General features: G+C 40.6%; 1 protein-coding gene across 2 annotated transcripts in view; it reads right to left on the minus strand.

The window, feature by feature from the left end:
• Window positions 1-16,635, minus strand: part of LMBRD1 (LMBR1 domain containing 1) — a 116,497-nt gene that overhangs the window by 92,028 nt on the left and 7,834 nt on the right. For both annotated transcript variants that reach the window (XM_082669041.1, XM_082669042.1), the window contains exon 3: window positions 8,894-8,954. In XM_082669041.1, coding sequence (XP_082525167.1) covers window positions 8,894-8,954 — 61 coding nt within the window. The remainder of the gene's footprint in view (window positions 1-8,893; window positions 8,955-16,635) is intronic.

The raw sequence follows: 16,635 nt of genomic DNA on the forward strand, positions 1-16,635 counted from the left end.
ATTGTGTGGCTTCTCCTACTGCAGAGCACAGGCTCTAGGCTCGCAGGCTTCAGTAGTTGTGGCACATGGGCTCAGTAGTTGTGGCTGGCGGGCTCTAGAGTGCAGGCTCAGTAGTTGCAGCACACGGGCTTAGTTGCTCCGTGGCATGTGGGATCTTCCCAGACCAGGGCTTGAACCCATGTCCCCTGCATTGGCAGGCGGATTCTTAACCACCGTGCCACCAGGGAAGTCCCTAGAGATTGTTATTGATGAAGGTATGCTCAAATATTTTGCTCATTTTTTAACTGTATACTTAGTGACTGGTAATAACTGTTTATACATTCTGAATACAAGCCCTTTATGAGATACATAATTTGCAAGTATCTTCTCCTTGTCTGTGGCTTACCTTCATTTTTTAAATTATGTCTTTTGAAGGACAAAGTTTTTAATTTTGATAAAGTAGAATTTATCAAGGTTTCTCTTATGAATAAAGCTTTTGTGTATCTAAGAACTCTCTAACCCATCATGAACGTAGGTCCTTGAATTTCTTCTAGAAATTTTAAACTTTTATAGTTTAGGTCTCTGACTTTTGAGTTAATTTTTGTATATGTCAGGTAAGGCTCAATGTTGTTGTTATTGTGGCATGTGGTTATCCAATTTACCCGACAATTATTGAAACTGAAAAGAATTAAATTGAATTGCCACAGCTGTTTAAAATCAATTGATCATGAATGTAAGGGTTTTTCTCTGGTCTCTGAATTCTATGGCTCTATGTACCTATCCCTCTTCAATATCACACTGTCTTGTTTATTGTGTTTTACGGTAAGCTTTGAAATCTAATAGTATAATTCTCTAACGTTATTCTTTTTCAAAATTGTTTTTGGCTGCTCTAGATCCTCTGCATTTCCACATAAATTTCAGGAACCATTTGTCAATTTCTAAAAAAAAAAAAAAAGAAAGAAAAACATTGTCAATTTGAGGGAAAATTGCTATAACTGCCATCCTTACAATATTATGTTTTCAAATCCATTAATAGCAAATGTCTATTTAGATCTTTAATTTTTATCAACAATTTTTTGTAGTTTTCAGTGTGTAAGTCTTACACTTCTTTTGTTAAATGTGTTCTCAGGTGTTTGTCTTTTTTTCCTTCTCATGCTTTGTGAATGGAATCGTTTTCTTCATTTCATCTGAATTGTAGATTTCTAGTTTTCATATTAATCTTGCATCCTGTAGCCCTGTTAAACTTGTTTATTGGTTCTATTTGACTTTATATAATTCCTTGAGATTTTGTACCTATCGGGTCTCATGTCAGCTGAGAAAATAAGAGTCTTAATTCTTCCTCTCCAGTTTGGATGCCTTTACTTATCTATTTATATACGGACTTATTGCACTAGCTAGAATCCCCATGAGCGGCACTGGTGAGAGCACACATTCTTGCCCTGTCCCTAATCTTAGAGGAAAAGCATTCAGTCTTTCATCTGTCAGGAGTAGATTATCCATAGATGCCCTTTACCAGGTTGAGGAAGCTCCCTTCTGTAACCAGACAGCAGAGAGTTTCTATCAGCAATGGATACTGGATTTTGTAAAATTCATGCTTTTTTTCGTATCTATTGAGATTCTTTATCTATTGTGGGTTTTGTCCTTTATTCCATTAATATGGTATGTTACATGACTTGATTTTGGGATATTAAACCAACAGTGCTCGCATTCTTGGGATGAATCCCACTTTGTCATGGTGTATAATATGTGATTTCTATTTCACTGATTTCCCTCTAACCTTTATTTCCTTTCTTGTGCTCGCTTAGAGTTCAGTTGGCTTTTCTTTTTCTAGTTCATAAGGCAGCAGTTTAGGCAACTGAGACGACTTTTTTTTGTTGTTTTTTTATTTGGTTGCATCAGGTCTTAGTTGCGGCAGGCAGGATCCTTAGTTGCAGCATGCAAACTCTTAGCTGCTCCACAGCATGTAGGATCTAGTTCCCTGACCAGGGATCGAACCCAGGTCCCCTGCATTGGGAGCGTGAAGTCTTATCCACTGCGCCACCAGGGAAGTCCCAACTGAGACTTCTTTTCTCAAGAGAAATTTAAAGCTGCAAGTCATCCCCTGAGCACTTCTTTAGCCACACTTCATAAATTTTGATATGTTGTATTTTTATCTTCATTCAGTTCAGAACATAACCAGGCTGAAGAGAGGAGAGCTGGTTAGAAAGGAGGCAACAGACCCAGTCTAAAACATTACACACGACCACTGTCCTTACCAGTTTGCAAGTATAGAGAGTCTTGTATTTGGTTGATTTCCAAAGCCCTGAAGTTATTCTTCTGTCGGTCCTGTATTGCTTTTTGGGGAGAGGCTCTGCCAACCTTCTTACCTGGCCATGTGTGAAGTCACACCCCATATCATGTAACCTTAACAACATGGAAGCACCCATTATCCCTTCGCGTTTACACAGCATTATGGACTAACTGTGTCTCCCCAAAATTCATACACTGAAGTCTAATCTCCAATGAGCCGGGGTTTCAAGGTGGGAGGTAATCAGGTCATGAGAGTGGAGCCCTCAGGAACAGGATTAGTGCTTGTAAGAAGGGACACGAGAGCTTGTTCTCTCTCTCTCTCTGCCATGCCAGGACACAACAAGAAGACAGCCATCTGCAAACCAGGAAGCAGGTCCTCACCAGACACCAGATTGCCAGCACCTTGATCTTGGACTTCTCAGCCTCCAGAACTCAGAGAAATAAATGTTTGCTGCTTAAACCACCTAGTCTACAATGCTTTTGTTACAGCAGCCCCAACGGACTAAGACAGCAGTGAGAAGTGGTCAGATTCCGGATGAATTTTGTTTTTGTTTTTGTTTTGCCGTGCTGCATGGCTTGCAGGATCTCAGTTCCCCAACCGGGGATTGAACCCGGGGCCACAGCAGTGAAAGTCCAAAATCCTAACCACTAGACCACCAGAGAACTCCCAGATTATGGATAAACTCTGAAAGCCAAACACAAGAGAATGTACTGCCATACGTGATACACTGTGAAAAAACAGAGTCAAGGATGACTCCAAGGTTTCTGGCCTGAGCAACTCTATTCTTGCAGTTGCTGTTCACTGAATAGAGTATAACAGATTGAGGATCAGCTGTTCTAGAAATGTTAAGTTAGAGATGTTAACTTCTTGGTAGAAATTGACAGATGGACCACTGGACACAGGGATATGAAGTTCGAGAGAAGTCTGCCCGGCATTAACACCCACTCAACACTAACACTTCTCACACTCCTGCTACGACGAAGAGGCACTACTCCAGCATCATCTCACAGGTGGAGAAGTCAGAGAGAAGTTAAGCTGACCTCCAGGTCCCATGGCACTCTTCACAAATTAGATACTAAGTTCAAAATGACTGTACAATCTTTCAGCAGTTAACCAATAGGGAGCGAGGAGAAACTTCCTAAAAACTCTCTCAGGTGCTCTGAAATGCCTGCATAGAAACAGGAGTTTGCCACCTTCTTGGTCCAGCTTATTCTTCCTCGGTTCCATAATGTAACTCATCTAAATATGCACACGCTTCGGCGAAGTCTCCTATTTTCACTATAGAATTGCTTAACAGCAAAAAGTAAGAACGTACTAAATAATTATCTGGGATTATTTGAAAAGGAGTATCCATACAGTGGAAAACAATGCAGTGTATATATCTATATATATACGTATATGTGTCTATCTGTATGTATACGTAGACACATACACACACCACACACATATATACAAGAGCCTCACAGCAGCAGTATTTGAAATAGCCAAAAGCTGAACAACCCAACTGATCATCAGTACGAGGATGGATAAACTATGGTATGCTGTTACAATGGAATATTATACAGTAATGAGAATCAACAAAGTACTGTTACCCACAACAATACAGATAAGTCTCAAATGTAATGCTGAGCACTGAAGAGGCCAAAGAGAAAACAATACATAGTATATGACTCAATTTATATGTAGACAAAAAAATGACAGCCTGAAAAATCAGCATCAAGAGGAGAAAGGGTCTCTGAAGAAAGTGACAGGACAACTACAGACAAGCCAGCACGACAGCCTTGAACAATCCCTGCTCTTGGTTTGGGCTCTCCCCATCTCTACAACCCCTGCACTCACTACAAAATCAAAACAAGGGTTAGGAAAAATGATTAAATAAAAGGAAAATTCACTTAAAAGAAAATGAAAGGAAAGTAGATGGTGAAAGAATTAAAATTAAAAATTTCAACAATAGTCAGAGAAAACAGAACATTTACAATAGATAACAATAAATAAAAGGAAAGAATTTAAAGATAAAAATAAATTCGAAACCAAAAATAGAGCTCAGATAAAAGGCTAAACATATACAGAAGAGATAAAAGATTTCATAAGAGGTCCAAATATGAGATTAAAACACAACTGAGAGCCAAAACGTCAGACAAGAGATGCTTTTTCAAAGAAAATATCAAAGAAATTTGAAGACACAGATGAAGAAATAAACAAAAACTTTCAGAACGAGAGAAAAAAAACAAGTCCTTAATGTTTCTGGGGTGGGCACAACATCCTCAGATGAGGAAGTCTCCTCCTGTGTGCAGGGTCCCCATGAGTACAGTGCAAAGGGGCAGAAACAAACTCTACCCTCTCAGCCTTCCACGAGCTCCAGGAAACTGTACCTTTGCAGGCAGCTTCAGTTAATGAAGACTGGTAATAACCGATCAACAGCTGGGGGTATCCAGTGGGTAGAAGCAGCAGGCCTCACTTCCACAAACTTTCCAGAAAAAAACACCCAAAGTTCCATTACCGTAACAGAAGTTTCTTAAAAATGTCGTTTTGAGACCTTAGGATCAGCAAGGTCCTTGCAGGGTATCCGCAATGTGAAATTATTTTCATGACAACGTTAAGATGCTGTTTCCCTTTCCACTAGTAGTTACTATACTCTTCACCCTCCAAGCGCTCACCAGCGGGGGGCACTTTTATTCAGCAAAGTCCCTCTAAGCAGAAATAATTCTGAGATGTTCACCCTTGGGTGCACATCTTTTCAGGGTTCTGTGTTTGGGGAAGTACACATACAGTGTACTTGTGAGAAGCACCTGTGCTATTTCAGTTGTGAGCTACACTAGGCACTTTTTTCCAAAGAATATCATTTTTACTTGAAAGAACAATGGACAGAAAAACTATAGCTATCCAGACTGGAGTATTAGGCAGATTCTCTCAAAAATGAATAAAGTGAGTCTGTCACTTTGAAGAAAATAAGTAACAGTATTTGTTACTAATGATAAAAATTGAGGTGTCGAGAGAAAACCAGAATTTTTGGAAAACTTGAATCCAGCACCTTAAGTCTTACATCCTTCCAATACATAAACACTTCTCTGATAAGAATAGTGGCGATATTAACTGAATGCCAAAGTAAATCAGAATCTCTGCGGATGTAATCTACATTCCATACTATTTAAAAGGTCTCCGGATGATGTCTGAAGCGGCCCCAGGGGTTCAGGGCTGGCTAACCATTCCCAGAGGTAACAAACATCCCCCGAACAATTTATTAAAAGGCAGCTCACTTAACAGTAAGCAGCTCCAGCTTAGGAAATAATATCCACTCTGGGCTACATCACTCACTAACAAGGTGATCTTTAACATCTCTGGGTAAAAATTTCTTCACCTGTAAAATGTAGAAAATACCTCCACAAAATGACGTTCATGAAGATCAAAGAAAGTGTTGAATATGAAAGCCCTGCACAGTGCCTGGGAAGGTCAGACAATGAAAATGTGTTGATATGCTAGGGGAGACTAGATGAACTACAGAATCTCACAGAAGGGAATGGATAAAAATAGTGCTTCGGATTCTCCGGAGTCTGCTTAGTCCTCAGCATGCAGAATCAGAGATGTAATATGTAATTAGATAATATCCAGCATTGCTGGGAAAGGGCTGGGCTTGTGGACAATAGCCATCTCAGAAGCTATGGTTCCTAGCTGTAAGGCATCATCTGAGCCAAAGTCAAAGGCCTACCAGCCATAGCTAAAATGGATATAACTAACTTTATGACAACAACCATTAATATTATTGAATTAAATCTTCTTGCTTCAATTCCATAGTCATCAAGAAATCTTCTATTCATAATTTGGCTTCTCACGCAGATTTCTTCCCTAGATCAGTGACTCAACTATCCTATCCCAAGGCAGTTATTATTTCTCACTACAACCCAAGTTATACAGAGGATCAAACCCTAAATCCCTAAGTCATCTTGTTTATAATGATTAATTTTCTCTCATGCATTTAAAATGATACTAGAAACACACTATCCTTGGGAGGATTAAGAAAAATAATCACAGATCACTTCCTGTAGACTTAATTCTATGAAACCAACTAGAAAGACCGCTGAATTAACATTCCAGTGTAGAAGTCTCTGTAACCTTGGTTACAATGGATCAATCCACTAGCCTCTAGGTTCATTGATAAGATACGGTTCATAAACCTGGACTGCACTAAGATAAAAGCTGGCTTATCTTGTCACATGTTCCACAGCATAAATACACTGTAGTGTTACACAGGAGACAGGCCCAATCCCACAAAACTGTTTTTGAAGAAGTGATTTATATCCTGCCAATAAGTTTGTATTCTGCTTAATATACCACCATTTCAAAAGTTTTCTCTTAACAGGTCAAATCTAGATTTTACGATATACATTTAATTTATTCATTAGAAATAATAAATTCTATATTAAAATACCATAAAATTTCTGAAATCTATACCAAAGAAATGGAATTTCATAGATCCTGTAGATTTTAGATCAGGAGACAAAAGTTAGAGCCAAAGCAGCTAAGTTAAAATCCAGTGGCGCAGTGGTTGAGAATCTGCCTGCCAATGCAGGGGACACGGGTTCGAGCCCTGGTCTTGGAAGATCCCACATGCCGCGGAGCAACTAAGCCTGTTAGCCACAACTACTGAGCCTGCGCATCTGGAGCCCACGCTCCGCAACAAGAGAAGTCGCAATAGTGAGAGGCCCACGTACCACGATTTAGAGTGGCCCCCGCTTGCCCCAACTGGAGAAGGCCCTCGCGCAGAAACGAGGACCCAACACAGCAAAAATAAATTAATTAATTAATTTAAAAAAAAATCCAATGAAACCCCTGAAAAACTTACCCCATCAACAGAAACTTCTATAGATTTTTTTTTTCAGTGTCCTACTGAAATTTTATTCAACCTCTTGATTCATTGCTGGAAAAAAAAAAAAAAAAGACAGCCCTTTCCTAACTCAGCACTTACATATTTTTATAAAAGCACGAGTCATATTTATTCAAAGAGACAATTTCGAAAACATTTAGGTGGTTATTATAAATAGCTTCTCTAATCCAACACTAGGGAAGGAAGAGAGAGGAAAGGAGGGAAGGAGGGGCCAATCCACCACCACCCGCAGATTAATCGGTTCTGTACGGTACAAAACACACCAATCCACCATGACCCCCAGGTTAAACTGGCTGATGCTGCAAACTCCCAGACAGTACACTCTACTACTGCCAATACATAGAAGAAATTTCTAGAAAACTGAGATTTTCAAAATCAAGAGTGCAAGTGGAAAAGTGGTAACAAAAGTTATCAAACAATGGTATCAGAGGAAGAGTGCAGAGATTTAAGGGAACTTGACTGAACCTCCACAAAGAAGGGCTGAAAGTGAACCTAAGTAAAACAAAGTATGTAACAGAAGTTTCAGGACGACCAGATGAGTTCTATACTACTTATTCATGGTGTTGAAACAGTCATCTCAAATGTGATATCAGAATTAAAAGGAAACCATAAACAAGACAAAAAGGCAACCCACAAAATGGGAGAAAATATTTGCAAACGAAGCAACTGACAAGGGATTAACCTCCCAAATATACAAACAGCTCATGCAGCTCAATATCAAAAAACAAAACAACCCAATCCAAAAATGGGTGGAAGACCTAAATAGACATTTCTCCAAAGAAGACATACAAACGGCCAAGAGACACATGAAAAGATGCTCAACTTCACTAATTATTAGAGAAATGCAAATCAAAACTACAACAACATACCACTGCACACCAGTCAGAATGGCCATCATCAAAAACTCTACAAACAATAAATGCTGGAGAGGTTGTGGAGAAAAGGGAACCCTCCTACACTGTGGGAACATAAACTGGTACAGCCACTATGGAGAACAGTATGGAGTTCCTTAAAAAACTAAAAATAGAACTATATTATGACCCAGCAATCCCATTACTGGGCATATACCCTGAGAAAACCATAATTCCGAAAGATACATGCACCCCAATGTTCACTGCAGCACTATTTACAATAGCCATGGAAGCAACCTAAACGCCCATCAACAGATGAATGGATAAAGAAGATGTGGTACATATATATAATGGAATATTACTCAGCCATAAAAAGGAACGAAACTGGGTCATTTGTAGAGACGTGGATGGTCCTAGAGACTGTCATACAGAGTGAAGTAAGTCAGAAAGAGAAAAACAAATATCGTATATTAACGCATATATGTGGAATCTAGAAAAATGGTACAGATGAACCTATTTGCAAAGCAGAAATAGAGACACAGAAGTAGAGAACAAACGTATGGACTCCAAGGCAGGAAAGGGGGTTTGGGATGAATTGGGAGAATGGGATTGACACATATACAATAAAATGTATAAAACAGATAACTAATGAGAACCTACTGTATAGCACAGGGAACTCTACTCAGTACTCTGTGGTGACCTAAATGGAAAGGAAATCCAAAAAAGAGGGGACATATGTATACATATAGCTGATTCACTTTGCTGTACAGCAGAAACTAACACAACATCGTAAAGCAACTATACTCCAATTAAAAAAAAAAGTCTATATGTAGCTTTATTCTACATTTTGGCGAGCAGCCCAGACAGGCAATGAAATGGAAATATACTTACTGTAGTAACCATACAATACGGTGTCCTCGATCCGTCTGCTGACATTAGCGTTGGCCCAGTCCTAGGATCAAAAGGAAACAATAGAAATATTAATGAAACAGCCATTTGCTTAACAATTATACTTAAATTTTAATATGAATGAATATCACTTATAAATGTACCATTGACTCTAACAGGTATGGTCTGTGCCCTCAAGAAGTGACAGACAGACAAGTAAACAGGCAATTTCAGCAGGTGAATGCTGAGCTAACGTGACGACATGGTTCTGGGGAAGCACATGAAGGAGAGGCAGCTACGGGCCAGGGCCACTAAACTGGGGCCGGAATAACACAGTGGGAAGGAGGGAAGAGAATAAAGGAATATACATGGAGACTTTGAAAAACCTGCAGGAAGCAAAATATAGATTCACTAGAGCTTTTGGAAAGGGAAGAGAAAGCAGGTGGAGTAAGGGAGGGAAAGGCATTAGGTTTGAGGGACTGTGAATCACACCAAGTATTCTGGCCTCTGTCCTAAAGGCAATGGAAAATAGTGATGTGGTTTTGTGCAGAGTGACAGGTATGATTTGTCTTTTAGAAACAAGATATTTTAAAATACCTAAAAGAACAGTCAATATAAACTTCTTAGCACTCAACCCACATTTTCTTTAAATTAGTCATTTAAATTTAGTACTTTAACTTAGAAAATTAATTCTAATTAATCTTTTCAAATAAAAAAATCTATACATTAATGAAATAGAACTGGGGTATAATAGCAAGCCTTTTTGACTATCCTAATTGTATGCATATAAAAAATTAAGCCTGGAGCGTCAATGTGACTGGTCACTGCGATTAAGTACCAAGGCTCAAATTAGTATCCAGGTCAATTTTGTTCTATCAATACTTTAAGAGCTCAAGTCAATATCAACATCCCACTTACAAGCTCTCTTAAGGAAGAGCAGAAACATTTAACTCTCCTAAAATAATTCAGTTTTTTCTTTTTTTTCCTTTTTCACCTACAAACACCTCTAGCAATGAATATCTATGAACTTCTAATTGACAAATGTCTAAAAGAACGAAAATGTGGAAACCCCAAATTTAGCACTACAAATGCAAACTTTGACACACAGCACACAATGAAAATAGTATTTTTCCAATAGCAATTAAGACTATGAAAAACTTAAGAGGACTTCCCCGGTGGTGCAGTGGTTAAGAGTCCGCCTGCCAATGCAGGGGACAAGGGTTTGATCTCTGGTCCAGGAAGATCCCACATGCCGCGGAGCACCATAATTACTGAGCCTGCACTCTAGAGCCCGTGAGCCACAACTACTGAGCCCACGTGCCACAACTACTGAAGCCCACGCGCCTAGAGCCCGCGCTCCGCAACGAGAAGCCACCGCAATGAGAAGCCCACACACCGCAACGAAGAGTGGCCCCTGCTCGCCACAACTAGAGAAAGCCCGTGCAGCAACAAAGACCCAACACAGCCAAAAATAAATAAATAAAAAACAAATAAATTTTTTTTTTTTCCCGGTACATGGGCCTCTCACTCTTGTGGCCTCTCCCGTTGTGGAGCACAGGCTCCGGACGCGCAGGCTCAGCGGCCATGGCTCACGGGCCCAGCCGCTCCGCGGCATGTGGGATCTTCCCGGACCGGGGCATGAACCCGTGTCCCCTGCATCGGCAGGCAGACTCTCAACCACTGCGCCACCAGGGAAGCCCCAAATAAATTTTTTAAAAAAAGAAAAACTTAATGGTATAAATTTTAAAATTTTGTTAACTATATAAACAAATAATTACAGAATATAAAAAAGATCCAAATAAATGAAAAGTCACACTTTCCCACATGAAAAGACTGTAAATACCAAACCCCTCCAAATTAATCTACAAACACTATATATTGTCTATCAAAATCCCAATAGTGGGTACAGTGTTTTGCCATGCTGATTCTAAAAGTCATCTGAAAAACATCCAGGTGTATATGGATATCCATAAAGTACTTCTGAGTGCGGGTAAACAGAACAAGTTGCAACCAACAGTTGTAACGACATACACAATCTTTGTCTAAAAAACGTAATGAAAGAAACACTGTACATATACTACAGAAAAATGGAAAGAACGTTAAGCAGTGCTTACCACACAGGACTGGAAAAGCACTGGGGAGAATTCTAGCCAATGACTGGAAATTTCTTCATCAACGACGCAAGTATCCAAATGAATATACACACAACCAAAGCTTCTACTCCCAAAAGCTCTGTTTCTTTAGTCATTGTTTATACATCAAAACAGACATTTTAAAAGATTTTTCAAACTTGAAGAGTTTTTGAAACAGAGGATAATTACATCTATCCTCACGCAAGCTCCCTACCAATTTCCAAGACAACCCCACGAGGTATTAACGTACCCATTGAGAATCACATAAAAGTTAAACTTCAAAATTGAAGAAGACCCCAACCTCAGAAAAAGATTAAATGTAGAAAGTCTGAAGGTAATTAAAGCCAAAGGTTCACTGAAATTTAGTATCTTTTACCCTCCAACGTTCTTTAGTTTAACCAAATCTTGTGGCAGTTAGAGAGCATTACTGTTACTATTTTAAAGCAAAAATATGTGTAAAATACACATCACTGAAGTACTATTTGTGTATTTGGCTTTTATATACAGTCTTGCCTCCAAGGTATCTGATGTACTGTCAAAAGAGCTTAGTTTATGAAACTTCCTTCTTCTACATTTTGAGAAATGCTGTGCCCTTGATACATTTCACAAGCTACTGCCTCCCAAAGTAGAGACCGAAAGGAACTCCAGCAGCCCCCCAGGAATGTGAGACAAACAAGAACGAATACTAAGTAAAGAATACGAAGAAGAACATTTTAGAAGCAAGGAAAAGGATATAGAGTCCACAGAACAAAGAGGTAAGCGGTTCGTGTATGTAAAACTCCCTCTCCCATTCTTCAAGATGACTTTCTGAAATGCTCCGTCCAGCCCCAAACCACACTTGACTCTCCTTAATTTTACCAGATAACCTCACCTTAGACCAATGGTTCTCATGCAGGGGTGACTCCACCCCCCATGGACACCTGGCAATGTCCTGGAGATGCTGGAGGGTGGCGGCAGGCTCTGTAGGCTACCGGCATCGAGTGGCAGAGGCCAGGACCTGCTAAACACCTGCAATGCACAGGACAGCCCTCACAAGGGTCACCCAGCACAGAAGCCGATGGTTGACAAACACTGACTTAAAGGTCTCTCAAAACATCTGAGGACAAAAGAGAGCTACTCAATTCACTCCCCAGTCTAGAACCGACCGCCATCTGTACTCGAATGCTAGCCCTTCCTTCCGCCGAGCACCCGCGCCATTTACAGCCAACCCTTTCCCTTTGGGTCCCCACCCCTCTGCCTTCGCAGGGACGCTGCACCTGCAGCGATACCCTTTCTCTCCTCCCAGACACCTCTCCCACTCTACTGAACCCTGAAGTACACACGCTCTAGTAGTTTCCATGAAAGGACACACCACCACCACAGATAAACACACCCCACCCCACCTCCTACTCCCCTGGAGGACAGAGCTTCCTGAAAAGCTGTCAGCATCCCCTGTCACTGCTCCCTCACCTTCCGCCGGCTCTCAGCCACTCCCACCAACTGCCCCGCGGCTCCATGGGGAGTGCAGTCACTCCCCTCCCTCTCTCCCTCCACCTCTCAGCATCACTCTTCCTGAAACACATTCTTCTCCTGAGAAGCCCCTCTTTCGTTTTCCTTCCCACCTCCCAGGCTGCAGCCCCTCCCCTTGGGCCAGCTCCAGGTAACTAGCGCGGCTCTCGAATCCACAGCCCACGCCAAGCCTTGTCTGCCCACTCAGTCTCCCCAGCTGCTGGACAGTGCATAGCTCTGAATACCGTGCACATGCTGATGACTTCCAGATACTTCTCTCCAACCCTAAGGTTTCCCTGGAGCTTCAACTCCCTGCTCGACGCCGCACTTGAATACGTATGATAGGCACCTTGAAGGTAACTTGTCCAAAATACGGCTCTTTTTTCTACATCCCTCACGTGCCCGTGTGCACACACAGGTCTAATTACTCCCCCAGGCTGCCCTATTTCTCTAAGGTGTACTAGGCTTTAGTGCTTCGTCAATCTCTAGTTTTCATTTTCCTTCCATCCCCATATCTAATCCATCAGCCAATCCAAGCAGCTCTAGCTCCAAAATCCATACCGCTTTTAATCGCTTTTCTCCACCAGTACCCCTCTAACCCACATCACCTTTATTTTTTACCTTCACTAACTTCCCATTGCCCTTGGAAGAAAATCTAAACCCATTAACATGGCCTAAAAGTCACAATGTGTCCCCACCTTCTTCTTCATCTCAGCTCGTAGCAAAGCACGGCCCCCAATGCCACACCTCAGCCAATGGGCCAAAAGCACGTCTGCCTGAGGGCCTCCGTACCTGCTGCTGCTTCTCCCTGAGGCGGCCTTCACTCAGTTCCCACCTCCAGGACCCGGCAGCCTGGCCCTCCTCAGCCCGTTGTCCTGCCTCAACACCCACAACCCAGCTGAGCCTCACATCGCTCTGTTCTGCATCCTCACAGGAGTGAGCGCTAGGAAGCTAGCTTGTTTTGTTTGCTGACTGTTGGTCTGCTCTCACAGAACGTGAGCTCCCTGAGAGCAGCGGCCTCGTTGGTTGTAATCGTTAATCTCTAGCATCCACGCCTCTGTCAGGTACACATTTCATACTTAGTCAATATTAAGTGCATGAATATACTTAAGGTGTAGCGAAGAGTACAGAGTTCTAAGATAAAATTACCAGCATCTGAGAGCAGGAATGAGGCAGCAGTAGAGTTCAACCCAGACATCTCCTAATTATGGGCCATACAGAGACTAACCATTGATGGAGGGAAGGAGGAGGTGAACATTTTAGCTACCAAAACAAATGTTGTGATGCCATATCTTAACTACTGATTTTATTTTAATTTTACACACTGTATAAAATAAAGAATATTTGTTCACATTAGTGGCCATTTCTGATTTTTCTGATTGGTATACTTTGTGTATATCACTAGCTAAAGTTATTGGTCAATTAGACACTATAATAGAACACTTCTGGCTATACTTTAAGGTTTTTTTTTTCCTTTTTAATCTATAAAGTTAATTATTTCACAAAAACTAGAAACAAAGAAATTATCTGGCTGAAATTATTCATAGTGCCATGTGTTTAAAAAAAGGTGAATGGGGGCTTCCCTGGTGGCACAGTGGTTGAGAATCCGCCTGCCGATGCAGGGGACACGGGTTCATGCCCTGGTCCGGGAAGATTCCACATGCCATGGAGTGGCTGGGCCCGTGAGCCATGGCCGCTGGGCCTGCGCGTCCAGAGCCTGTGCTCCGCAACAGGAGAGGCCACAGCAGTGAGAGGCTGGCGTACCACAAAAAAAAAAAAAAAGGTGAATGGAAACAGTTCAGACGTTATTACAATATACCCTTCGTCAAAAGAAGGCAGAAACAGCTAGGAAGGCAAATAAGACAAAACAGGGAAAGTATGCAGACTGCCTGCCTGGCACCCTCAGTTCCTACGCCAAATGTTAGGAGTCCTCGACATCTCAAGTTTCCAAACAATTATACCTTATAAGCAGGTCCCTAATCGGTTTAGAGGCTTCAATATTTGAGGTGGAAATGGAGAAAGTTAGACGTTACTTATATTCATTTAGGAATAAGAAATGCACACTGTTATACTTAGGGTACAACATAATTCATCATGGAAAACAACGTCAACTTGCACATTCATCCTGACTAATAAGGACAGAAGAGATTAAAGACACTGTGGGCACTTCTACCTGAAGACAGCTAAATTTACAGCTGCCGCATGAAGTCTGAAAACTAATTCTTAAATACCTACTCTTGTCTTTCACTAAGCACCCCAAGGGAATTCATTAATAACATTTTGGAGAAAATACTCGCTACGGTTTACTGGGGAAGTGTCCTTTGAAAGTCTTTTCAGTTCTCCTTTGAGTGTTAGCACATGCCAGCTTCAAATGACAACTCTTATGAATTTCACTAGTCCCTCATCCAGCCCTCCCAGAAAAAGACAGAAAGGGAAACAAAGAATGTTTAAAATATCAAGAAAGGCATCAAAGTACTGGGAAAACAACTGGTACATTAAGCTGAGTTATCTAAAAACAAACAGAACTAAACAGAGACAACTAAGTAAATGAACAGCAGAAAAAAAAAAAAACATACAATTGCTGAATAAATAATCCCTCAATAATGAAAGAAAACATTTTTTTTTAATTGGGGGAAAAAACACTAACATGGAATTTTTCCCTTCTAATTATTGGTGCACATTCAGATTTAACAACCATAAAATAAGCACATTAACTACAGTTATATATTTTCTTCTCTTTTGGGGCATATTATTAATAAAATAAATGCCCCAAGTTTTTATGGGTAATACTTTTGCTTCTTTAGGTGGGTGAATTCCTAAGTCTTGTTTAAACAAGTATAAATGCAATCTCACGGGTTAAAAAAAACAAAAGTAAAACAAAAAACTAGTACCCAGAAAGTGACTACTAAATTAAGCATGGTCCCAGAACAACTACATAATCTAAGGGCAAGTTCATAATTTCATGAAAATACTTACTTTAGAAATTTCAAGATGAAAACATAATCCCACAAAATCTAAACAAATCAAATATTCTAAATTTGAAACTTAAAAAATCTCCTACTCAAACAACAATTATACAAAGGATAACACTACTTCCACTGTATCAGATGGATAGATATAGATAGAGGTACAGATCCAGATCCCAGTGAGCAAAGAGCCTTGGAGCCAGACTGCAGAACTTCAAATCCCAGCAACAGCACTTACAAACCCCAAGACCTGAGATGCGTCACGTCACCTCTCTGAACCCTGGCTTCCTGCCCATAAAAGCGGATAACACTATCTACCTCATAGGGCTGTTGGGACATTAATGGCGTGAAGACATGTAAACCATTTAGGAAAGGGTCTGACACATAGTAAATACTCAACAAATGTTAGTTACTATCTCTGTATAGTGTTTGGCACACACTAAGTGGTCAACTGATACTCGCTAAATGAATGATTGACCTACAGAAAATAACCGTAGTTTTCACAGCAATCAGAATCTATCCAAACCTAACTACCAAAAATTACCAAATCATTTCAGCCCAGTTGGCCCAATTCAGGAACTTATTTTGGAACCATGCATTATTGCGATAACTGAAATAATATTTCATTCAAATATTTAAGTACCTACTGCTTGTCAGACACTGGGCATACAGAAACAAACAAGATACAGTTCCTGCCTCACAGAAGGTTACACTAATAAGAAATGTAAAAGTAACCTGCATAATTGAAAAGGAACTCAGAAATTTTCCAGTCCAACACCATGCATTTTAAAAATGAGGAACTTGAAGTCCAGAAAAGTTCAGTTTGGCCAAAGACACAAGTTAGACAGTGCGAATCAAGATTAGAACTCAGGTCTGATAACCCGCAGCCCACATCCCAGTGACTCAGAGTACTCAATGTGACATAGAGATGAAGACCCTAATCTGCCACTAACAAAACCCCTTCTAAATTATCTACGTACTGCATTGATGCAGATCAAGTCAAACAGACTTCAAGGGAGCTGCAAGAGGCACAAAAATAACCCTATTATGATTACTTAGCACATTTTCCAATTAACAAAGGTATTCTTCACACTTGGATGGGTGTAAGTCAGCGAGCAGTCTGTTCCATGTAGTTGTCACATGCTCGGCCTCTAAGTGC

Source organism: Grampus griseus (genome assembly GCF_964374135.1).
Source record: "Grampus griseus genome assembly, chromosome: 13".
Taxonomy (NCBI): domain Eukaryota; kingdom Metazoa; phylum Chordata; class Mammalia; order Artiodactyla; family Delphinidae; genus Grampus; species Grampus griseus.